The sequence below is a fragment of the Chaetura pelagica genome, unplaced genomic scaffold (assembly GCF_000747805.2).
Source record: "Chaetura pelagica isolate M959 unplaced genomic scaffold, ChaPel_1.0 scaffold344, whole genome shotgun sequence".
NCBI classification, from domain to species: Eukaryota; Metazoa; Chordata; class Aves; order Apodiformes; family Apodidae; genus Chaetura; species Chaetura pelagica.
In genome coordinates, this window is record NW_009953098.1 from 8294462 (window position 1) to 8320305 (window position 25844).

The window sequence follows — 25844 nt, forward strand, 5'->3', positions numbered from 1 at the left end:
AGTGCTTGTGCTTAAAGCACAGGGCTGCTCCGTAGGCTTTCTATCAGCACAGTACATAACGTTAGTCTTATTAATGATGATCATTTTTATCTAAGCAGAGCCCACTGCTATGGGGAGGAAGGATGTGTTACATGGTAATTACAGGATGCTAGAGCTATCCAAGAACATTTTAAGTTGAATTTATTTGACATTATGCAGATATAAAAAGACTGCAGGTGGCTGCTCTCTCAGCTTCACCTCTTGACTTTTGAACTGTGCCTCTACAGAAGATTTTCAAACATTTCTATGCCAGGACAGCAGAAAATGGAAGGCTGTCCAGATACAACTTGTGTCCTACTGGGACAAGAAGAAATTACCATCTTCATGTTCAGCTTCTCTGTGCAGGGGTATTTCCATCTGGCCAATAGACATAGAAAAGAAATAAACAAAAAAACCTGCACTTTCTGTAAAAGCTCCTACTTAAATAGCTTGTTAGAACTAAGGACTTTAAGCAATCTCATTAATAATCAGTAAGCTACTGATTGTTAAAAAAACAACAACAAACAAAAATGAAAACAAGCCACAAACAAACAAAAAACCCAACAAAAGCCAAAGAAATTAAAACTGTGAAACTATCTTACTGTATATTAGTAGACCTACCTAAAAAGTCACATATTATCCATTAGGTTTTATTTTCATATAGTGCTACTAGAGGGGTGGGACTGACAGAAATGATTTTGCACTGCCTTTTATTATGTGCTGAATCTGATTAATTGTGTATGCTTTGATCATACTTTAATGCAGGGGTAGTTTTAAGTTTTATAAGAAAACATTTTGTATTAGACTAATCCAGTCTTGACATTGATTTCAGTGGGCAGTAGAACTTTCCTAAATATTTTCCAGAAAGGTTTCTTTCATCACTAGAAACTTGGACAGCAGACAAATGAAATGGATGAAAAATATGTATTTGGATCATGGCATGTAAGAAAGGGATCTCAGTGCAATAGCCTGTCACCAAGATACTTGTTTTTGAAGTATTTTTTTTTTAAATAAAATCCTTTGTTGCTGTAAAATGTATTATTCGTGAGAAACTTCAAAGCAAAACATTCTTCCCTCCTAGTTTTGATTATTTGATAAAGAAAGAATTCTTAACATAATCATATGGTTAAACTGATTATGTAAAGTAGCTTTTTAGCAATTAATATTTGAGTGAAAGCCTGATCTAAAGTGAAACCATAATGGATCTTCATTACACTCTCAGATTTCATAAAGAGGCTGTTTAGCAAAGCCTTTTTATGTATAAACAAAATAATAAAAAACAAGTGTGAAAAATTCATCATTTTAGGACTTTTCTGTTGTGGAATATCAGTCTCTTTGCTGATACTGGGGCAGATCTCTTTATAATTCCAAATCTTTTAGCTTGGAATAGTTTAACATAATCAGTGCATTTTCACTGTGATCATAAGGTTTCATTAATTTTTTTAAAGCTGTTAAAAGAGAGAATAGTACTTTGGCATGGATTCGCAACAAGCTTTGATGAGTTCCAGAAAAGTGACTGTTACACAAATACGAGGAATGAAAAGAACTTGTTATCTTTAACAAGAGCTTGATTGGATGTAATAAGAGTTCCTTGTTAATTTACTGAAGTTAGCAGCTATGTTGGTAATGAATTTATAATCAACAACATTTGATCTGCGGAAGCTTTTGCCCCTTTCTCCCCCCAAAAATGCTTCTGGAGAGAGTCCAGATAATTTCCTTTAATAGGGATTAAAACTTTAAAGGAGTGTTGCTTTATAGTGACCCTTTTTGGCAGTTTATCAGAACACTTATGCAGCTGGTAAATGTAACTACAAAATTCTGTCGAGGGATGACTATTTTTCCTTAAACAGTCTTTCCTCTCCCCTCCCTGCCATGGGCAGTACATTGTTTACAGCAACACTGACAAAATAAAGAATCACAAAAATGAGTTACGTGAACAGGAAAGCTTTGATTCTATGGGAAGAGCTCCAAAAATGTCTTTTGTGTAATGCATGTTAAATGAAGTCATTATCCTAGAACTTTGAATAGTTCTACCCAAACAGACATAACTTGTTTTATTAATGTAATTATGTTGCATTTAGAATTCTGAGAAATTGTCTGTGTTTTCAATGTGAATTAGAGCTGACATTCACATGCGTAATCACACAAAAGCTGTTGAAGTGTTATGCAGCATTTGTAGAGTTTTCCTGTTGACTCATTTTGATTTTACAGTCCTTTTTACAAACTGGTATTGTTGGAATTCAGTGTTTTAGTTGGGAGGAGGTTTTACATCTGTTGTTGTTTTGTTAATTTTTTAAAAGTCTCTCAATCACCTCTGTATTTCCTAAAGTTCCAAACCCTGCCGAGCACTGTCCTGGTCTGTGGGGGTGAACACCCATAGCATAGCGACAGATGGACAAGGTAGACAGACGGCCCATATAATCCATCCTATGCTGGTTTTATAAGTCTATAAAAATGCAATAAAGAAAAGGGTCTCATTAGGTAGAGGTAGGGGGCTGATTGATTTGCAGGCCACACTCAGTTTATAGCTGCCTTCTGTGTGAAAGTCCACCTTACAGTGTGAGTTTACTCTGTTTGCCATGGCTTGTTTAGTTAGACTTAATTTACTTCTGGTAATGTTGAACATTATTCATGTTTTTTGTGGTGACATTTACCCCAATTTGGCAGCTAAGTAGGGATTCATTCTCATTTTACTCTGTAGAAATAAAACCCTTAACCCAGAGAAAAGCTGGGTGTAAAGCTCCTACCAAGCAAGAGTTGTCAGAGGAGGCAGGAGCTGTTTAATTGAAAAGGAAATCTAAGACTGTCAAAGCTCTCATTTCAACTTGCATGTTTTTTTCTGCACTGCAACAAACACTGCCTCCAAGTATTGAAAGAGGCTAAAGGTAAAATACTTTGTACATAACCAGTCGCATTGATTCTCAAAACAATCCATTTCATCTTTTCTTGTGGGAGTCTTTCTAGGGAAGATGTGCTTTTCTGTAAAAGAAATAAGAACATGTGGTTGTGAAATTATAACAAAGGCAGTGGGACTAAGAGCTGCCTGCATCAGGGAAGCAGCTTTCTTCAGATAAGGCACATAGTTCTCCATGTTGCCAAACATTGCTGCAGGTGGACTGAGGGAGAGTTCCTGACAGGTGGGGAGCAAGAGCCAGTTCTTGTCTCTCCTGCAGACCTTGGGCAGCTACATTATCTCCCTGAGCCTTAGCTTCCCAGTCTACGAAATGGAATCAAGGACCACTGTCATGAAGAGGTTAAAAGTATCTCTGTTTCAGACAAATACAAAAGAAGTTTTTATCTTAGATAAGACCAGGAAAGCAGACTGCATTGCCCATTCACAATGTATTTTTTGAGAATCCCACCTAAATAAATTATGACAAATTCCTAATGATAAACTGTTGAACTGTGCATATTTTTATTCATGTAATCATTTAGTATTTCAGTGTATCCAATTAAGCTTTTCCTCAATTATCTCCCATGTCTATGAGTTTTAGCAATTCCTTTTATCAATTTTTAAGTTGTTGCCTCTAAGTTTTGTTGGATATTGCCAATACTTATAAGCACAGCAGTTCATAAACATTTGTAGTAATTTAAGGAAAGGACCAGTCTTAAATTAAAAATACTTTTTAAGTCTAGTTGATGGAAGTTATTTCAAGGTGTTCATGATTAGTAGTGTTCCAAAAAATTCAACCTTAAGAGGGCTGTCATTTGTATTGTTGAAAATTCTCACCACTTACATTAATGACATTTTAGTTCAATTTTTTTTTTTCCCTTTTTTTTACTGGATATCTAAAAGCTGTAAGAGAATAAAATGAGAAAATTGGCACACTTAAAAATAAATAACTGTGTTCCAGCCAATTATTTGCTCAATTGTATCATCATGCCAGAAAAGATCTGAATCTTGAGCTCAGTCAGAGAATTCCAGTTACCATTATAAAACTTTCCACAGTGTTGAAAGTCTTTAAAGCACATTGGGAAAAATCTGTCAGGGTATTTAGATCAGTCTCTGTTCTTCTTCTTCTTAGTAGTAGTAGTAGTAGTATTCTCCTCAGTCTGTATTATTGTTGTTGCTGTTGTCTTCTCCCTCCAACTTCCTTTTTATTCAAAGATACAAACAACTCCCATGTGAGGCAGTTAACCACACAACTCATCCCTACCCTTTGATTCTATGAATTATCCCCACGGAGTTGATTCTTCAAAGCCATTGACTGGGTTTGAGGAGCCAGTTTCTGTTAATTTTAATGGGGATTAGACATCCAGCCCCTGAGGCAGCTTTGAAAAATCTCCACCAGATTCTTTATGGCTCTTCTTGAGGCAACAAAATGTTTACCCAGTTATGTAGCTCATTTCCCAAACCACGGCTGATATGGAGATGATCTTACTTCCTCAAATTTAAAGAGCCCCTTTTTTTCTGTTCAGCTAAATTTTTTATTTCATTTCTATTGACTCCTCTATGTGACACAGTTTAAAAGGAGGGTGACAGCTTTGGAAAGGAACTAGTAGATCACCCTTTTTGCATGCAAGGAAGATGACACGTTTTTTTGACATGCACTCTGTAACAATGGGTTTATATCCTGTTCTTTTCTGTCCAATACATTGACAACCTTCTTCAGAAAATTGGTGTCTTTCCACCCTGCTCTGAACAATTTACATAAAATGTGCTTCACCTTAAATATGCAGGCTTTCAAAACAAAATTACTGAATGAGACAAAGGGGAGGGAAGAGAAGAACTGGCTGTTCCAACAGAACTAAAAAGCAGCAAACCCAAGTACATTTTCCATTCATTGACACACATACCCAGCAGTGGTCTTGGTTCCCTTTCTCCTATGCATTCCTCACTTTTCCCCTTTAATTGCTACCCATCCATGTGAATAGAAACTGGAAAATAATAAGAGCAATTCTCAACTCTTATGTTAGGCCAGCTTCCTTAGAGATATCTGCTCTGCAAACATTTCCTCTGAAAAAGGTAAGTTTGCCATGTGTATAAACAGAAGTATCTCCAGTTATAGCAACATGGATGGCTGCTAAATTGCGTTTAAATTGTCTTTGTTTAATTTATGTTCTGTGCTGTCTTCCTTGTATATATCCCTTTGTTATGTTTTTGTCAGTTGTGTTTCTTTAAATGTATTATAAATCTGTATTTCCCTCATAAACCAGTCTGGAAAAGGGCATCTGTACTGGAAACTGGTTTTAGTGACTTGACACTTTGGCTCTTTTATGTTGTGAAAGGAGTTTTAATTTTCTTAACATAGGCCAGGCATGGTACATAAACCTCTTCCCCCCCGGGGAGGCTTTTATGTTTGATTCCTTTAGTGGCAAAGCTTTTGAATTTCTCCCCTTGATTGACTGGATTATGATCTTCCCAGTATATATCCTTCATGTTGATGAATTCCTGGTAGGGATCCTCAAAGGAGTTTACAAGCCTCAATGCTAGATGAAACAGGAGAATTAAATTATCCCTGCAAAAGCTGCTACTAGTGAAAATAGGAAGTTGAATATTAGTGCTGCAGATTTATTTATTCATTGGGTGTCTAATTTGAGATACTGGGGAAATACTAATTTTTAGAGAATATCTGTTCTGAGGTTTCTGCCAGCTGACTCTGAACCTGCAAGAACTCAGAACTCAGTTTGGAAATGTAGGTCAAAACCTCTATAAATGTTGTGCTGGCTTATTCTGCTGTTGTGCTTCGTTAATGCTGGGATAGAGTGGATCTAGCCATCTTTGATGAAGGTTTTCTACAATTGTGGCAGGGAGCAGCTAATCCAGCAATCCAAAAGAGAACTAAGCAGTGTGTAGCCACCATGGGGACATATTACAGCCCTGAATATCTGTTTTGCTAGAAAGGTTCTCCTCCGTCTATGCACGTGGCATGCAATACTTCTGATACTTCTGTCTTCTGCTACTGAGTATGTTGCATCAGAAAAGGCTGGATTTTGCACTAGGAAATGTGTTCAAATGTTTGGGGTATGGTTGAGTTCCTTAGTAACTGGCTCTTACGGGTAGTTGCTGCCCAGCTTCCATTTGGCTGTAAGCACTGCGCATGGAAAGGCAGCTCAAGTCATCTTGAACCTCGTTTTGTTCACTGGTGTGGACTTAGCCACACAGCATCAACATGATTGTCCTATTCAGAGTGTGTTTTAGGTGAAAGGCAGATTACCTGGGGATGGAAAATGGTGTTAGAACTGACCATGATGACGAAATAACACACAGTAACTATGCATCTTATCTATCCATTTACTTATATATTTGTTCATGGTAAGTGTGGCCAGGAGTACTCTGAGATGCTGTTCCTAGAGCTGAAGCACAAATAACTCAACAACTCTGGATTATACAAGCCAAGAAACAAAACCAGGCAAGATATTTTGACCCTAATATATTTTTCATCACTGGATTTCTGGTCTAATTACAGATTCACAATTTTTTATATTCAGGAAATAGATTATTTACTCTGTCTAATGGTAAGCCATCCTGATTAAAAGCTGAGCAATTTTTGATATTCAGCTTTACACGGATAACTGTTTGAAAATTAGTGATTTTGTAACTGATTTAAGTTGGATGCTACCAGTAATCCATCAGGGACTTGAGAAAACTCAGGAGATAAGTAGTGATAAGTCTGGGTGTTGCACCATTAGCTATGAGATCCAAGCTTTGCATAGGAAGGGGCTGAAAAGAATTTCCAGTAGGAGGCTGGAGGCAGGCAGACCTGCTCCTTCCCCTTTCATGCCTTCACATCCTTTCTTTTTCTTTCATGTAAAATAAATAGAGAACCAGTGGAATGGGGGAAAGAATTGGAAGTGTAAAAGTGAGAAAACTTGTGGGTTGAGATAGAAATGGTTTAATAAATGACAACAACAACAACAATAAATAATTGTAAGGAAAAGGGAGATGGTAACAGAGAGGAAAATAAAACCCAAGAGAGACCACTGATGCAAATGAAGACAATTGCTCACCACCAACTGACCAATGCTCACCTGGTATCTGAGTAGCGGCCCCCTGCCAACCTACTCCCAGTTTTACTGCAGAGCATGATGTCATATGGGGTGGGATATCCCTTTGGTCAGTTGGGGTCAGCTGTCCTGGCTGTGTCCCCTCCTAGCTTCTGTGCACCCTCAGCCTACTCACTGGTAGGGCAAGGTGAGGAAGCAGAAGAGGCCTTGGTGCTGTGTAAGCACTGCTCAGCAACAACTAAAACATCCCTGTGTTATCAGTGCTGTTTCCAGCACAAATACAAAACATAGCCCCATGCCAGCTACTATGAAGAAAATTAACTCTATCCCAGCCAAAACCAGCACATCCAGAAAAGGAAATCAAGTGGAGAAAGGCAGAATGAGTGTAATATTTTTAACAAACTTCTTTTTTTCTTATCAGAAAACTATAGTTGGGCCTTTTTCAAAAATTAACTCAGATAGACTGAAATTAATAAGTAAGAACTGGAACAGCAGGCAGGAGATGCAGAGGTACAACTCACCTGAAAACAGGCATACATTTAGACATTTATGTGTATAAATTATTTTCTATACATATAAAATAGAAATACAGAATACAGAAACTAAACACAGTAAAGTGTGAATCCCTCCCAGTGCAGAGCTCTCCCTCCTACATTGGCTTTAAGTGTCTCAGCTGTCGTTTGTCATGGTTGCTAGGGCTGGCTAAAAATTGTCCAAATTGTATGAAAACTGTCATGACCTTTTTTCCTGACTTGACAAATAAAAGGATGTTTTTTCAGGGTGGGGAGAAGTGTTATTATCTCTAGTGAAAGCAAGTTTATTTTTTAAAAACTGTTTCAATGGTTGTTGTTTCTATTTTTGTAGATCTATGTGCATGGAAAATGAAGCTAGAATGCTAACACTGCATACTGCCAGAAATCAGTTCTGATTTTTTTCTTTCTTGCTATCCTATTATAAAAGTGAAATTATTAGGGTTTTTAATTATTGATTGTCATATTCACATAAGTTTCAAATTTATTTTTAACACTCTGGACTCCTGTGTGTGGTCTCCAGCAGCAGTGTTTTCAAAGACTGGTGGCAGAAGAGGTTTTGTTTTTGGTTTTTTGGTGGGTTTTTTTTTGTACCAGTTTTGAATTTAGTGCTATTCACTAGATCAAAGAACGAGAAAAGCAAGGATTTGCTAAGATCTTGGGGTGCAGCTGGTCCCTGGTGGTAACTTTTTGACCTTAACATTGTGGCAGACTTACATCACATCCATACCTGTTTTCCTGGGGAACCTCTTGCTGACTTCTGCTGCATATTGAGGCAAATACATGCTGCAGAGAATTGGTATTGTTTTTCCCCAAAATAAAAAGTTATTAATTCTATAAATGGTTCCAAATGAAGATCCAAATGTATCTAATACAGAGTGATATTTTCAGATGTCAGAATTAATATATGATTGAGAATTGCATAAAAATAGCTTCACCTTTCATAAAAGAGCTCTTGGGTTAGCCACAGTTCTTGAAATTTGCAGGGCCAGAGAAATATACAGTATATGAAAATATTTATACATGCAGTTTTTGGTGAGGTTCTGATGTTTCCAGAGATTTGTAGGTATTTTCAGACCCCCCAAAATTAAATCTGATGATCCAGGTTAGTCTAGGATTTGCATGTTTTGAGTGACACCACAATGTAGTTTGAGATGTCTTGGTTGTTTGTTTCAGCAAGTGCTGGGGATGATCTCCTTGATTACAGTGAAACTTGAGCTGTAAAATCTGGAGTTTGGGCCAGTATAGTTTTTATATGTAGGACTGGTCGATATCTGCTGTCTGCCCCTTCTCCCCAGGGCATCATGCCATTGCTATGCCATATATATTGACATTTGTGAAAAATTTTAGGGAATTATTTTTTGCTTTGACCAAGCATGTGGCTGTGAATATTTCATAGTCCACTCTAATGACTGTGGTGGGGGAAGTATGTCTGGGAATAAGGTTCACCCTACAGAGGAGGTATGCCAAATGTGGGAGCCAAGACCACAGCAGAAGGGCTTGCATGCAAACGAACAATGAGGAGCTGCCCAGGAAACTGCTCAAGAATTTGCAAAGTCAATCGACATAGTTGTTCAGCAAGAGACAAGACAAGACCAGTGTGGTGGTTTCTTCACTCTTTCTTTTCCATCCTTTCCTCATGTTTGTCATCTGCATGTCTGTAAAAATTCTCTTGCCCCACTCCTTTGCTTCCTTCCTGCTTACCATCTCCTATTAGGAGTTAATGCCTGCATCTGAGAAGGATTGATTTGAGGAAAGAAGAAAAACCACTCACAAAAATACAGTTCTCTAAAACCACAGGTGCATTTTAGGAGTTTCAGTCAATGTTTTTCCTCATTTTATTTCTCCTTTTATTTTCAGGCTAACCTTTTAACAGCAGCCCTTGCCAATAAGATGACAGAAAAACTCCACTGTTCTCCAGTAGCCTTTAGCGTTTTTGAGTTGGTGGCCAAAACTAATGGAATTAGTGGAAAGAGAGAATAGTGGGGAAAAATGCAGATGAGTTAAGAGAGAAGCTTCAGGGATTGGACTAGAATGTAGATGAGGGAAGTAAGATCCTGGGAATACTCAGTTCTAGAATGGCTTTGACTTTATTAGCAAATGTGAAATGAAAAATACATATTTATTATTGCCTTGTTTAATGATGAAGTGTGTTAACAATTTAACTGTCACCTAGAGGCACTTTCCCAAATATCAGAATAGGCTGATGTGACTAGTGCTTCCCCACTGTACATTTTAACACTGAACTCTCTCCCCTCAGCTGTGCTCTTTCTTTTAGCCACAAGTTTATTCAAAACTATAATCTATCACCACTGTCTTTTCACTACTGTGATTAACTGCATAAGTAAGATGTTTGAAAAGGAATGTGCTTTGCAGTCTGAGGGGCAGAGGAAGAGAAAGGTAAGGAAGACTGGCAAGCTCAGGAAAAATGATAAGGCCTGTTTGCAGGAGTGATAGGACTGGGAGGATAATTAGGTTGAGTGGTACAGGGCTGAGGGAGCTGAGCACAGCAAGAAGCAGAAGGCTGTGTGCAAACCAGGGTGCAGCTTCAAGAGTAAAGACTGTGCTAAACAGGAGGAATATCATGTTGATATATGCTGTATGTGAGAATGAATTACCTGTGGTGGTGACATGGAGATTATATAGTGATGCAGCTTCTGCTCAGTCACATGGATGAAGCATATACTCCACTGGGTCACCTGCAAGTGCAGTAGACCTCCCTGTTCCTTTTCCCCCCAGTAAATCTGCCTAGAACTTCCTGAATTCTTTCTTACTGGGTTTATCACAATTTTGGCATACTTTGTTAAGGAATCACAGATTTCATTTATTTATTTATTTATTTATTTATTTATTTATTTATTTTAGTTGGAAGGGACCTTAAAGATCATCGAGTTCCAACTCCTCTGCATTGGCAGGGACACCTTCCACTAGAACAGGCTGCTCAGAGCCCCATCCAACCTGCACTTGAACCCCTCCAGGGATGGAGCCCCCGCAACATCTCTTGGCAGCCTGTTCCACTGCTTCACCACCCTTTTACTGAAGAAGTTAGGAAGGTTCCTTTATTCACTGAGGAAATTAATATTTGAAAAACAACTCAACATAGAAATTATGTAAGTTCCCACTACTGTACTGGATGACTCCTGTAGTTGTTTTCCACCTGGTCCCTGTTCTCAGTGGGACAACTGAGGTGCGTCTCTCAAGAAGCAGCATGGACAGGTGCTCCCCTGGTATCTTATCTCTGTGCAAGCAGGTTGTGCATGATGTGAAATGTGATCTGATGAAAGAGACTTACCGAGGGAAGTGGGATCATAATGTACTTGGACTTCAACTTTCACAGGCTACCAGAGAGACTATTCCTTGTTGTAATACGTTGGCTGTTGCTTTTCTTCCTGAACTTTCAGATTTTACATGGAAAGCTTCTACAGTGACAGAATGTTTAGCTTTTTAATAAAGACACATATTCTGCACAGCTTTCTACCATTCTTGGACTTTCTACTGTATACATTGCTAGGTTTGGAGTGTTTACATGGCTACCACTGATCTGGTTCCCAGGGCCCACTAAAATGGAGTGTATTTCAAAACACTTGGCTTCTGTTGGGCAAAGGGGAAATTAATGGTAAATGCCTCCAAAATGTGAAAGCTTTAACCCTTTGGTCCCTTAAACCCCAATTCCCATTGGTTCTAACTTCCCTTTCATTGCAAAATAATGAACCTTCACTGTTATGTGTCCTCACCTTCAGCGTGGGTTCTCTGCATAGCTCCCGTCGTGGTCAATTATCTGGCAGGAGAGGCCCACAACAACAGAGACTGTTGCTTAATTGTTATTGGGGGATCCTTATGCAATGTGTAGTTGCTGGGGCTCATTTACAACTCTAACACATCCAGTGCGCCCTGCATCAGGAGTCCTGTGAACTGGACAAAAGTTAGAAAGTGGCAGCGCTGTTCCTGGCCAAAAGCTCATTAAGATAGACATCTCCTGCTAGTGAACATCACACAGATGACACAGACAGCTCTCTCCAAACGAGAAATGTTCTTTTGTTTTGCCTTACTAGGGCTTTCAGATAAAAAGAATTTGAGGCTACTCAAAGGGCCAGCTGTGATATGAAGGGAACAGGTTTAAAATAGCTCTCAGGGGCAGTAAATGCTTAATGATCAGATCTTTCATTGCACTTGGAACATTTGAGGAAACTCAGCCAGCTAAAATTTTTGTTGATTACTTTAACAGAGACCCTTTGTTCATATTATCATGCAGAATAATTAAGCCAATGCAAGCAAGTCTGCTTAGCTATATACATAATTAAAATTTTAGGCTGTGATTAAACAGACTGTATTGGCACAGAGAGCACCTATTCACTTAATAAAAAAGTTCCATCACTGCCTTAAGCTTGTTTTCACCCTATTTTATTTGTTATTATATTGGAAAAATTAGTTTTATACTAGATAGGTGGCAGAAGATTATGTGTTTCCAGCGAGTTAATGAGATTTTATAAAGACGGAATGAGATATAAACATATCCAAAGTAGTTAGTTTGTAGGGCAGAATTTAAGATGTAGAAAAGAGCCCATTGGTCTATTTTAACTTACTTTAAAGCTCATTTTGAAGGGTTTGTGACAAATATTCTCATTTCCTCCCTGTTTTTGGCATCTCCTATGCAGTAATCAAACCTTCAAATTGAAAAGTTTATGATTATGTGGCACCTGAAGCTTTGTAGGAAAGGAAGACCCTTTGATCTCTAAAATAGATTTAATTAAATGCACTTCCAACTTTTTGGACTACCTGTTTTAAGTCAAGAGCTTATTGTCAAACATTACATCATTCTGAGGTCTCCCAAGCCTAATCACCAACTTTGTTTTGGGAGTCTCTCTTAGTTGGCAATTAGTGAAAATAACAGTTATGCTGTTGGCAGGGACAGACTGGCTTTTCACAAGTCTGCAGAAATGGGCCAGGATCTTTTTTTATTTCCAGGACAGCATAGCTGGAATTTTACTGAGTTTCTCCCAACTAGGGAACCAACAGTTCTTAGGAAGCAGATTTTGGCTCTCCTGCTTTTTTTGGTCACAAAATCTTGTTTACCAGATCTTTTTCAGAGCATAATAGGTACAAGAAGAAGATGTCCTCAGCTCTAGGACTGGGAATATGCTGGCAGAGAGGAGACACTTGATATAATCAGGTTGTTTTGATACAAGGGAGAAGTCTATAGTTTTTGACCTTTTATTTTTTTTAATTTAAGGTATATTGGCTGGTTGAGACAGCCCCGGAAGAGATCATATGGTTCACCTTTACTACCTTTCATGTATTAGACCAGAGTAATTTTTATTTACAAGCAAGGTCTTTGGATGCATTTTCTGAGATGGAAATAAAAGCTAGTCTGCTGGATTCATCCTGTTGCCCCTGAAGTAGAACTCCAAGTGGCAACTACTCTGCTGTCTTTGCTAATCCTCTGGGCTAAGCCATCCCCTGGGAACCTCTGTTTGGAAATAACTATTAAGACTTCACAGGTTGTTCAGCAAGAGTAGCAATGAATGATTTGCAATGGCTCTGAAATCTGCAATTTAAAGAGAAAATGTGAAGATGAGAAAAATGTTTATCCTTATAACAGTCAATGACATATTTTTCCTAAATTTTTTTCTTGTGCCTTCTGTCCACATCGAAGGGCTCCTTCCTCTGTCGGGTCAGATGTCCCTCTAATATGCAAATAGACTAATTTACACAGAATTTTATCTTTCCTCTGAAATCCAACTGGATGTATCTTTTTCTACCAAGTCTCACAAAAACTTTCAGAGTTTATCATGACATTTATCTAGATTTACAGGGAAATGTATTTTAAGGGAGCAGTGGCAGGCAATGAGTTTCTGGTATGTTTGAGCTGTGTAACCCAAGATCTGGAGACTTCTATTTGCCTTTTATTGGATTCTTGGCTTCAAGATTCTTCCAGCAGATTGATATTGCTGGAGCTTCATGCTCTTCTGTTTCTCTAAGGTTTGCTTACCTTCTTGCTTGAAAAGTAAATTAGTGACTACATTTTCCTAGGCACTCTCTGTATTAATATGAGCTGTGATCATCACAAGCATGGTAGTTATGATAGTTTTGTCTTAAGAAGGGTGATCTCATAATGGACATAATTTAGATGGGGTAAATAATTCCCAACACATGCTGACTATAAAGAAATTGGGAGCTTGTTACAAGCTGATGTCATGGGAAGAGCCCAGTCTCTTCAGCAGGGACTCATCAGCACAAAGGTCTCTAAAAAAAGTTCTGACTTTGAAGTAAGAAGAAAAATCAAGATGCGAAAAGCTATTGTAAGTTCTTAAGTCTCTGTAGGCTTTGGCCACTATTATCAGTATAATCTTTCAGTTATTTATTATTGAAAAAAAAAAAAGGATTCTAGGCTAAATGTTCTTTGAATTAATAAAAAAACCTGCAGCTTTTTCCTCTCACTTGTGAAAAGAATCCATAATTTATAAACTAAGTATTTAAAACAAAATAGCAGCAGGGTTTTTATTTCCAGAAATTTAGCACATTTGCCAAAGCTCAAAATAACATTTATTTATTTATTTATAAACTTAAACTTGGTTATACTAATTTATATAGTGTGAAGTGACTGAGAAGGGCTAGTGGTAGGATTTGGTTGCATGATTTTACAACTGGTTTGCATTAATAAAAATGGCAAAGTTAAATTTAGTGGATGATCAGTTCTGCTTGTAAACATCCTCTAATGTTTTTTAATGTTGTGATTAGACATTTTTTGAAAGGATGCCACTGTCTGGCTAGATCTAAAATCAATGGTTTTGTGATACTTAGCATATGTGAATATATAATATAGAATTCAAAGCAAGGAAATATTTTCTAATAGTATAGAATTGAAAACATTATCTCAGATACCAAAACACAGCTTTCTGGAACATATAATCACTTGGAGCTGTACATGTGTTTCAGAATTTATTTTTTCACTAAATAACTGTATTTACAATAAAATCTTCCTTTTTCTAGGAAGAGCTTTGTGAAGATTGATTATTTGGTAACTGTTGCCTATTATTTTATGAGATAGTTATGCAGCCGTAACTATAAATACTTCTACATAATGTCTTTTTGTTTCACTGATGAAAAAGCTGTCCCAAGAGCTCACTTTTTTGTCTGATGCTTCTGCAGCCTTTCCCATTCCACCCTGAGTATACTGCAGAAAGTTTACATAGGAGCTATTTCAGTCTCCATTGAACTGCAGCTCTATCAAACTGCACATTTAACAGCCTACAGCCTGTCCCTGCTGCACAGCACTTTAGTACAGGAAATGAAAATACCATATTAATTTCAAGCTAGATGTTTTAATGGGAAAGTCTGAATCTTCCCATTTAGAGCTGTGGAATGAAATTACCCCAGTACATAAACCTTAACCATTACTTGACTCCTATTTATGCCTATTTATGCCTCTAAAAATAGGACTCAAATTCATTGTCCCATCCTAGCTGTTGGCAAAGTGGAGGAGTCAGATGGGGAGGAACAGGCTGGAGTAACAGTGCAGCCAAAGGAACATCAGGTGGCTGGGAATCTCTCTGTGAAAAGTATAAAATGTACCTTTGGTACACACACGGGAAAATGTGTTTAATGACAGTAGGAGTTCTTCAGGAACCCCTTCTTAAAGGGACTGGGAGTTTTGCCACTTACTTCAGTGAGAATACAATGCAGTTTTAATTTATCATGGCCTTAACACACTTGATTTTGTAGTAGTGTGATCCTGAAACAAAGAAAGAAGAAACAGGATAAGTAAATCTATAGGAGATAGAATTGATCTTGGTGGAGATATCAACTGCGGATGCTGTTTGGGCAGCAGTTAGCTACACTTAAAGCTCAGTGTGATGTACTTTGTCTCTTCAGCTGAGGTCATTTGAGGACAGATTGGGAGTTTTTATTTGGAGTTGTAGTGAAATCAGGCTCACTGCCGTTTCTGAACATGCTGCATTGTCATCCAGTGTGTCTACATTTAAAACTGTTTTGCTGGGTTAAAATCAATTATTTGTTTTTGCTTTGGATGCTTTGCATTCTTGCTCACAGTTGGGCTGGCGTTATGTGAGAAGGGCAGGGTTGTGGGTTCACAGTCGTATACTCTTGCAGTTGCAGACATACAAGAAGTAAAGCAGTCCAAAACCTCAGATCAAAAGATGAAGACATTTTTCAAACCTCAAACAAAAGCAATAAATTGAAATAAGGATAAACTTTGTCAATTTTCACCCCTCCCATAATAAATCTCCAAAATCTTGGCTTTTATCTTAGATGGATAACACAATAGGCACCAGAGGACACCAATATTACGCAAATACTTCATGTGCTATCAATTATTTTGAAAATATTTATCGTCTGAATTGTGAAATGTTTTAACTTTTTTTTTTAGTGAAGAGTCTATGAAGATGAGTGTTAGGCTGACACATTGTTTCTCTTGTACTCGTGTAGGTGTATTTAAAAGTAATTTCAGAAGAACATAGTAGTGAATAGGGCTCTCCTCTCTGCTAGCCATGTCCAAGTTAATGTTTTCCATTTTCTTCATGTTTCTTGAGACCATCTCTTTTTAGTCATTAGCACAGATAGATTCCATCAGCATTTCCCCAATTACTTTGAGCTTCAGAATACATATTGCCCAGAAAGCAGCTGTCCTGTACTGTTCTCTCAGTTGTCAATGCTTGATTTCTTCTTTATTTGCTTTCCCTATACAGATTTCAAAGCTTTGATTTTCCAAATGAATCACTCTGAGTAGATCAAAGCTGAAATAAATTGGGTATTTCCCAACAGTCTGTATCTAAACAGAAAATCTATATATTGCAGTTCCTACACTCTCTCACCAGCATACTGTTGTTGCCCTACTAAGAAGTCTTGCAAGGCAACAGTCATGGCTCTTGTGCATCCTGCTGATCCTTCTAATTTGTCTGTTCACGTTACCCAGGTTGTGATAACTTCTACAGCTTTTCAGTTTAGCCTGGATGAATGCTAGTGTAAGCTGAAACCAAATATCTTGACCAAACAGCATCATACACAAAACATCTTGTTTTATTATCAACTTCAGAGTTTATTAATTTATCAAACCAGGTCAAAGTGATACAAGTACATAAATAAGTACCATAACAAACATACATCCCTTGAAGAGAATGAAAAAGATGACACTGTATATTTCATTGTCTTAAGTGACCAGAAACTTGAAAAATGCAACACTGCATTTTGCTAAATGCTTATGGTTTTATGGTTTTTTTTTGCTTTTCTTAAAAAGCGTTTATTATAAAATAAATACACAATCTGGATTCCACCTGCCCTGTCACAAATACAAAAGCAGGTTGCTGCCTTCTTAAAAAAAATTACAAACACTGTACACATTCCATTTAGTCTTTTTTCACCAGCTACTGCTACAAACAGACAATGCCCGTGAGGTGAGAAATCAACTGCGGGCCTTCCCTGTAGTTCCTCAGAACCTCTTCCTAACAATGTCTTCACCAAAGGAACAAGAAGGTTCATTAAGATTTGCCCTTTGGCAGCACATTTCAACCCAGTCAAGCAGTGGGTACTGCTGATGCCAAACTGCTTCTTCCACAGCTGGGCTGCAGTAGCCTCTGGTGCAGCAAGACCTCAGGACACTACGCCCCTTTTTAAACACCGGAACAGAATTTATGGAGGCAGAGGCTAGGGTCCCACAGAACGGTGGTGGGACAGCTCACTTTGCTTTCCCTTCAGTGACCAGTGATTCAGGGCCTGCAATGGCCAGGGGCTCAGCAGCGTGCTGCAGGCTGCTGAGGGGCGGCCCAGGCCGGTTCCAGCTGGTTCCAGCAGCCCCAGGGCAGAGCTGAGCCCCTCGGCGGGGCTGGCGGCACCTCAGGGAAGGGCAAAACGGTGCTGGGCAGTGAGGGGAGAAGTGTGAGAAACAGCCCCGGGACACCGAGGGCCGAGCAGGAGGAGGGAAGTGCTCCAGGGCCTGAGCAGTCTCCTCCCCTGTGGCCATGGAGGGACGCAGGGGGATTTCGCTGCAGCTCATGGAGGCTTGGAAAGAGACCCTCATAGCTCTTACTGATACCAGGTGAGAACTGTATTTTGTTCTTGCAAATCCGTGTGATTGCTGGAGGAGCTCCCTTTCTACTATGGTTTCTTGTTAATGCAGTGGACTGAGTTAAGTGCTTGGTAGGGAGAGAAGTATTCTGAAATATTATCTGCTCTCTGCCCAGGCCTAGGGATGATGAGGTTGTTCTATACAGCCAAGATCACCTGAGATCACCCTGTATGTATTCTCGTGATTCCCTTCAGCCTCTCCTTCACCCTCGTGTCTGTTCTCATGTGCTCCTCTCTAGAGAAGCCTCGCATCACACTCCTCCCGACGCTGCAGGCAGCACCGGCAGGACCTGGGGCCTGCACCACAGAGGGAGGCTGCCAGGGTTTGCTGGATCCTCTCAGGATGGTGAAGCTCTGCCGGAAACAGGCTTTTGGCCTTCAGCACTAAGGTCTCCCTCACCTTCATCCCTTTAGAAATGGGTATCCCTGGCGTGCTGTCACTGACAGAACAACAAACCTCAAAATCCTTGCAGTCACTGTTTGATTTCACTCCCTGGGAAGACCCAGCCCCTAGCTCAGACCATTTCCATAAAGCTTTGTTTCCTCATGTGTGTTTGAACAGCAGTATTGCTGTATGCTTGTGGAGTAGAAAAGGGGAGCAAAAACAGGCAGAGTCATTTGCTTCTTGGGATTTAGTCCCACATTGCAGCCACGTAGCAGTGCAGCATTTTGGCAGCTCTTCAGAGAAAACATTTTAAAAATCACACACTTTTTCTGCAGATGAGAGCCACCTGTCTTAAACACTGTAGCCATGCTACACTAAATTTAACAATCTCTCAAGATTTGTTTTTCACAACGATGTAAGTTTTCACAAGGCCGCTGTGTTCAACTGTAGCTGTCTGGTGTTTTCATGGGAGAGAGCTGTCCTTGAAGCGTGAGAATTGAGAGGTTATGCTCAGAAAAAGATTAGGTTTGTGACCAATCAGAAAAAATAAATTAAGCACTGTCACAGGAGACTTAACCCTCTAGGTCTTTTAAAAGTACTACAAGTACATCACTGCCTTCTGCCATGTCACTTTAGAAGGCAGTTTATCAGCCAAGACCATGGGTTAATAGGGCCCAGAATAATGAATTTATTATGGCTGTGATAGGGAGCTAACACTTAACATTTTTTTTAGAGAAGTGGGTGGAGGAAACAGTGAAAACCACTTAAAAGCGAGCATTTGCTCAAATTGCTACAAAAATACAAGGATTGCCACTAACACCTTGCTGTTCATTTTATGGACTCGGTTTGCTCAACTACAAGACAGCATCCCAAAGGCAGACTGCTTAGGAGTTTGTTAGTTTTAAATCTGTCTTTTATGTCTCCAAAACAAGTGTTGCATCATTTGTATTTTTCCTCCACTACTAAAAAAAAAAAATCCATTAATCATTTCAGCATCAGTAATTGCATAAATACAGCACAGGAAATAATTCTCTCCATCGCTCCTGCACATTTATTGGTGTCCTTTTCATTAGGTTGAATAACTTGCCAAATAATATTAATAATAACAACAATGTTCTATTTTGTCTTTTTAACTTGTAAAAAAATGCAACTCTGGGAATGTACAGTCTCTCTTTCTCCTTCCCCCACCAGTAATACAGAGCCTCCTAGTCTTTTGGAGGAGATATTTGAACAGTTGACACAGACCACTACACATAAAGCAGCAAATTTGCTGTGCATGATGTGAATAATTACTCCATTATAGTTTTGGTTTTTAGGGCAACTGTTGACTTAAGCAAAATAAGCCTGCAGTCCAGCTGCAGATCCAAGTTTTCATAAGTTTTCTTGTGCTTCTCCCTCCAGTGCTGTCTCCCTTAACAGTGACCCTTTTCAGACTTTTCAAGGTACAAAACCTTCACCAAATCCTCGAGCTCAGTCCTGCACACTCTGCTTTCACACATTTGGCTGATCTGAGCTTCTCCCTCGCTAAATATTTTCCACTGGCCTGAAAACAAAATACAAAAGAGAGAGATACTGACTTAGGAAAGGGCAGAGGGAACTTTGAAGACATTTACAAGCACTCTCCAGGCCAACTGATTCACCATCACTGAAGAGAGAATGTCCAGTCCTCCCATGGAAAATATTCATGGTATCTTATAATCACGTAATATATTCCATGCAAAAAAACTTTGTTAAAAATAATAAACAAGGACCAGAATATTTTTCCTTTCTTTAATTAAACAGTACTGTCAGTTGACCCTGTTTACTCAACCATTTATGATGTTGAATACTCTGCTTTATAAGAGAGTGATGTGAAAATTTAACTCTGATGGTAAACCAAAGTATTTAAAAGTTGGGAAGCAACAAGTCTAAGTGTTTCATGCAGTGTGAACTCCGCCTGCCTGTGTGTAATACAAACTATCTTTGCTAGATAATGTTAGTAGAAGTAGTTGCTGTCCTGGTAACTGGAGTACAGTATTACAGATAATAATGACCAGCTTACAGAAAGCTGGTAGCAAAAAATTAGGAAACTTTTATGTGAAGAGGTGTCTGCTTCTCACTAAGCCTCTATTAACATGAATATGCTATTTCTGGGAAAAATACTTCCTTGCCTAATTAGAGGCTTCAGAAAAAATGACATCTTAATGCAAAAGAACTGAGAACTAAAAATGCCTATACCTTATTTCAACTATAAAATTAAGTGTCATATCCTAAGCTGGTTGAAATACAAAGAAGAAACTGAATCAACAGTGATAAAAGAATTGCATGGCCTTTTAAAAGATTTTAATAATGAAGTTATTGTTAAGGACATAGGAAAAGCTTATTTCTAATATATGTATGCAGGAGAACTCTTTTAATAATATCTGATTTTTTTCCCTTTTAAATGACTGTTTAAAAATTGGAGTAATTTGACAAGTTACTTAAATAAATCCAAATTGTGCTGCTGTGCTAACATTGGTTGTATTTCAGATTTATGGCCATAAAACAGCCTATCTTGTACTTTATAAAAATGCAAGAGACTAAGGCAGCATGGACATGACCTACTGTTAAATATATCTATTTATTTAAATTTATGGTTTTTGATTATTTAATCTTATAAAATATTGAAGCCATGTATTGGAGGAAAAATTCGTAACTTTCTTTGGCTACACAGAGGATGTTTTTCAAGGCTACAGTTATACGTAGGAGAGAAGCCTGGAGAGGTCAGAATTTTACTTACTAGAGGTTGTCCTTGTTATCTGCTTGAAGTAAGGAAGTTCTTCAAATTCTCTCTTGGACACTTTTTCAACATAGAAGTGACGCAGAATCCCTTCAGCAAAGAAAAGAGAAGTGCACGTTACTGGAAATGTGCCGGTTGTTCTAAGACTGGGTTGCTGTCCTGCCTTTATATAGAATTACTGCAATGTTGAGTTGTTTTGTGAAATAATCCTTACCCACTTAGGTGGATTTTAAGCCTATTTTTTTTTTTACTCTGTTTGCCATCCCCCTGTTTTTTTTGGTGCTCCCCTGTAAATCCTTCAGTAGATGTATGATTGCAGAGAGTTTGTGAGAGGTATGAGAATTATCCAGTTCTCCAATACAGCTGAAGTCTTCCTTAGTATAAGTAAATGCAAGATTACAACAGAAGCCAAAATCCTAGTGTCTTGGAGAAAAACGGTATCATTTTGCAGACACCATTCTGCCTGTCATGAGCTAGCGGGCAACATCACTGTCAAATTATCACAAGGCTTTGTGGCTTCTTGAACACACGGTAGTTATTAATCAGCTGATCCTCTGTGACTTCTTTTCTGCTCATGCTTTGGGCTTGGCTTTGTGCTTTAGAGTGCATTTTAGACGTATCATTTCCATGTAAAAGGCTGTACTATATGAGGGTCTCCTATGAGGATCACATGCTATTTGCTTAAAGTATGTTAAGTAGACAGGATTTTTAGGAGGCTGGAGATAATTTTTATTATACTAAAAGTTCACAATTTGTAGAACTGCTTGGGCTTCTGAATGCTTTTCAATTGTTTTCTAATTTTACCAGTTAATCTATTAAAATACATTGTTTCTGTCCTTAATGCATTTTTTGCCCTTATTCTAGAGCATCATGGGCATAGCATCACTTAGGCAGACTGATTTCAATGGAAAGCTTTTTGGTCCATCCTAAATAAGAACCTCTAGGCATTTGGTTCGGACCCTACTGCCCCTCTCCCTGGAGGTGTTCAAGGTCATGTTGGATGGGCCTTGAAGCAACTGGTCTAGTGGAAGCTGTCCTGACTCATGCAGGGAGTTGGAACAAAATGATCTTTAAGGTCCCTTCTAACCCAAACCATTCAGTGATTTCTCTGCAATAAATTACATGGGGTATTAGTGGCAACCTGTTTGTCACTGTGGTTTTGCTCACAGTTTTGTACAGCAAAACTGGAGCATGTTGGAAGTGGCTGTAATAGCAATATCCTAAATAGCCAGAAGAACATCAGTCTCTGCTTGGATTTGTAAATTGTCCTAGGATTTTAATGGAAGATGATACACTGTTTAAAGAAAGAACTTGTTCAACTCACCTTTTCTAATTGTCCACACATGTATTTCTATTTGAGATGGCTTTTCAGTCTCTACTGCAATTTTTCTGATGGTTTCTCCTTCCTCTGTGAAAATGGATTCATAGACGGGAAATGTCTCTTTCCCACAGAAGTAATCTTTGTTGTCAAATGTTTGACTTGGCACTTCTTCTGTTTAAAAACAAGCCCAAAACACATACCACAGCTGTAATCAAGTTCTCCAGAACTTATTTGACACTGATAGCCAAGTAGGTTTAGTTTAAAAGTAGAATTTTCACTTGTATGGCCACTTAAATCCAGCTCCAGCCCCAGACATTTAATAGTGTTCTATTCTGCAAGGTTCTAATAGCTTGTCTATGGAGGCAAGACAGCCTCAGAGGTAATAAAGTATCTAAATGAAAATTGGTGGTTGGACGGAGTGAAGAGACCCAAATTAATGCTTTGCTGAGGAAAAGGGCAAGAAGAAAGTTTGCATTTTGCTTGGCGGCAACCAGCTGGCCAGTGCAAGCCTAGGCTAGCCACAGTGCGTATTATCTCCTGCCCACCTGTCATGGAGCATGCAAGTAGAAATTGTAATTATTTTGTGGGTAACTGGAAGTTGGACAAGAATGTAAGAGAGATGATGCAACTCAGAAACTCGGACTGCTGTTCACAGAAAAACCTAATAATTAATAATAATTAATACTTCTCCACATATACAAGACAGACTACAGGAAGAGTTTCACCCTTCTTCAAAATGGGCAGAGAATCTCAAAGAAAAAGACAGTAACTTTCCTTTTGCTATTAAATTTTCTATTGAAGCCTGTTAGCCAGGTTTTGCTGAGTTCTCATCTCATACGGTGGATGGATCTCTGATTCACAAGTATCCAAAACGATCTAGATGCACACCTCCTGCCTCCCTACTGCAGTGCATTGTGCTTGTTCTCAGCAAGCAGGACTAGCAAGAGAAATGGGAAGTGTGCATTCTGTGGAGGATTTCTATATACAACTGCTCAGAGAATTTTTGCCCAATGCATCACCATCGAAACATCGAAATGGGCCACACAGATTAAAAAACAAGTATAAAGTCACAGAAGGGAACTGGACACTCTTTTACCCTTTTTATCATAGGCAACATGGCTGGTCATTTGGCAGACCAACACCAGACTCATATTAGCAGATTTTCACTAGTTGTAGGCATTGCTTTTAGTAAGTAATGTCTATATCAGTTTTATTATTAGTGCAGTATAGAAAAAATGCTAAATTTGTGGCATGTTAGTATTTATTTTAAGGATTAGTTACATAATCGACACCAATCCATTTATAATCAGGGTTATTTTAAAAAGCAGAAATTATATTATTTGCATGCAAATTTCATAAGCTAGAAAATTATTTGAAGGTTCTATGGACACTGCAGTGGGGGAAGGATGGGAGAGTCTTTTGACAGTAATGACCTCTGTGTTATGTTTTTGTAATATTTTCTTTGGAAATGAGTGTCAGAAGTCATACTAACAGGACACAGAAAGGCAATGACTGAGGATAACATACATGCCACGGGCAGCAAGCTCCCCCATTTGAGGAACAGCAGTGAAGAGCAGAGCTGGCCAGGCAGCTCTGCCTGTCTCACCCTGACACACTCGTTAGAACAATGGGCACAGCTATTGCCACTTTCATCAGATCTTATTGTGACCAGAAGGCTTGAGCCAAGCCTCTTAACAGGTACAGCAAAAAGGTGGTCTGTGATCAACTTTGTTTTACCTGGACAGACTTTACAGCATTTTCCTTCTACTTTCTGAGGGTATTTGCAGGGATATTGTTCTGGACAATGAATTTTCTTACATTCTTGTTTGGTGATGTTGCAGGTGCACAACACACACTCAACGATTCCAAAGGCTCGGAGATTAGGATGCCAGGATTCACCATGCGAGTATGTTTTGCCATTTGAAACACAAACTATGAAAGAAGAGAAGGAAGAAAAAGTACAACTGGAAAAGGTACATTCACTGCCTATCTTTCTATGTATGTTCATTTGATTAATGCATATGTGTTTAAAGCAGTGTCTTTACATTGTCTCTAGCCCATTTCTCTGTTTGTTAACTGTAACTTGGAGATTCTCTGCTCAAAATGTGTCCCTGACTTAGATTACCCTTTCCTGAGCAGTTCTGCCCTGATTCCAACTGTACTGACTCTTGTGTCCATCACTATTTTGAGGAGACCAGTGAAGGTGCCTGAGTCAAATATTTGACTAGCTCCCCTGCAGTGCATGCATTTCAGTTGTGCACCATCAGCCATCAAATTATACAGCTCATTCCTCCTACCACTCCTAATCTCAGTCCACACACAGGGCACAGCCTGCTTCATTAGCTCTGGCTTCTAGAATTGAACCTGCATATGATGAGATCATGACATTTGCTACTGACTCATCTGCACAACTTTTCTTACCATTAGCTGAACACGGCTTGCACAGTGAGAGCCATGCTATCAGCAGGTGGATCAGTGCCACCTTTATTGCTTTTGCACAAGAGTTCCTGCTAGTCAACACGCAGAACAAATCAGGGGAATGTTGCAAAATGAAGTTTAATGTCCTTTCTGTAGGTATATAGAGACACTGCGGTTTTGGAATCACAAGAAAATGTTAGCACGAAAGGATGCATATGGGACTGAAATTTCATTGCAGTAGCATCTAAGCATCTCAGAATATTTATTCATCAGTGCCCCCAGGAGACAGAGAAATACAGCTGACTCAGGAGTGGAAAAATCCATGCCTAGTGGAAGCCAGTTTAGGTCACCCAGCAGTTAATGGGAATTATATCACTTTACGCCATGTTTGCATTTGTCCTATAAACCTTACTTCTTTCTTTTTAAATATTTTATAAACACAAATAAAAATGCAAACTAATCCTAACAAGGTGAAAGAAAGGGCAGTGCTTGATTTCTAAAAGCAACTAAAGTGAAGCTGGGATATGTTGTAAATATTTCCAATTCTTCTAATATGCCATCATTTTTATTAATGCTTTTATTTGTAAAATATGTTCCTATTTTGCCTGTAACTTTCAAAAGCAATTTAGTTTTTATCTGTAATCTGAATTTTGCATCTAACTGGTAACAGATGTGACCAAATGGCTTATACTTTACTGAGTTACTGAGATTTATGGGGAGTGTTCTTTGCAATGTATTGTCTTTCATGGGATTATGCTATCACTCGGTTTATAATTTGCTACATTTTAACTCTTTCTTAAGACATGTTTTTATTTTAAAGGTAGGCAGGTTTTGTTTTGTTTTGCTTTGTTTTGTTTTCATAAGTAAATAGAATGTTACCTGTATACATGGGAAAAAAAGCTACAAATGAGAGAAGCGGTAGATACTCAGCTGCTCAGCAGGATTCTTAGATGCTTAATTATTAGTTATATTTATGCTTATATGGATTTATTTTTTTTTCCTGGATAGAGTTCTCCAGATCCTTTATGGACATGTCATTATTTCTCTCTGACAGGGGAAGGAATAATACACAATATTGTGTAAATACATACTCTCTCTGTTTTAAGGGTTTGTTTAGCAGACAACAGTTAAATAATAATTCTGAGGTAGCAGATGAAGCCTCCAGTAGAAGCCAAAATATGGCAAGTCACTTCTAGTTCCCTGATGCCGTTTTTAGTGCTCTTCATGTTTAGAATGATAAATCTGTATCCAAGCAAGTGCTCCGCATTTGCATGTCAGGAGAATTCTTTTTTGACTTGTTGAAATGCATCTCAAGGGGTATGTGCATTAATTAATAAAACACTTGTTAATTGCACAGGAACAAAAGAAAATATATGGTCAGCATTC

The 25844-nt window shown here is 38.5% G+C and overlaps 1 protein-coding gene across 1 annotated transcript in view; it reads right to left on the reverse strand.

The window, feature by feature from the left end:
* Positions 1 to 18766: 18766 nt before the first annotated feature.
* Positions 18767 to 25844, reverse strand: part of CHRDL1 (chordin-like 1) — a 37432-nt gene continuing 30354 nt past the window's right edge. The window contains exons 8-11 of the mRNA XM_009997143.1: positions 23778 to 23972; positions 22044 to 22211; positions 20720 to 20809; positions 18767 to 19504 (exon numbers count right to left, since the gene is read on the reverse strand). Coding sequence (XP_009995445.1) covers positions 19374 to 19504; positions 20720 to 20809; positions 22044 to 22211; positions 23778 to 23972 — 584 coding nt within the window. The 3' untranslated portion in view covers positions 18767 to 19373. The remainder of the gene's footprint in view (positions 19505 to 20719; positions 20810 to 22043; positions 22212 to 23777; positions 23973 to 25844) is intronic.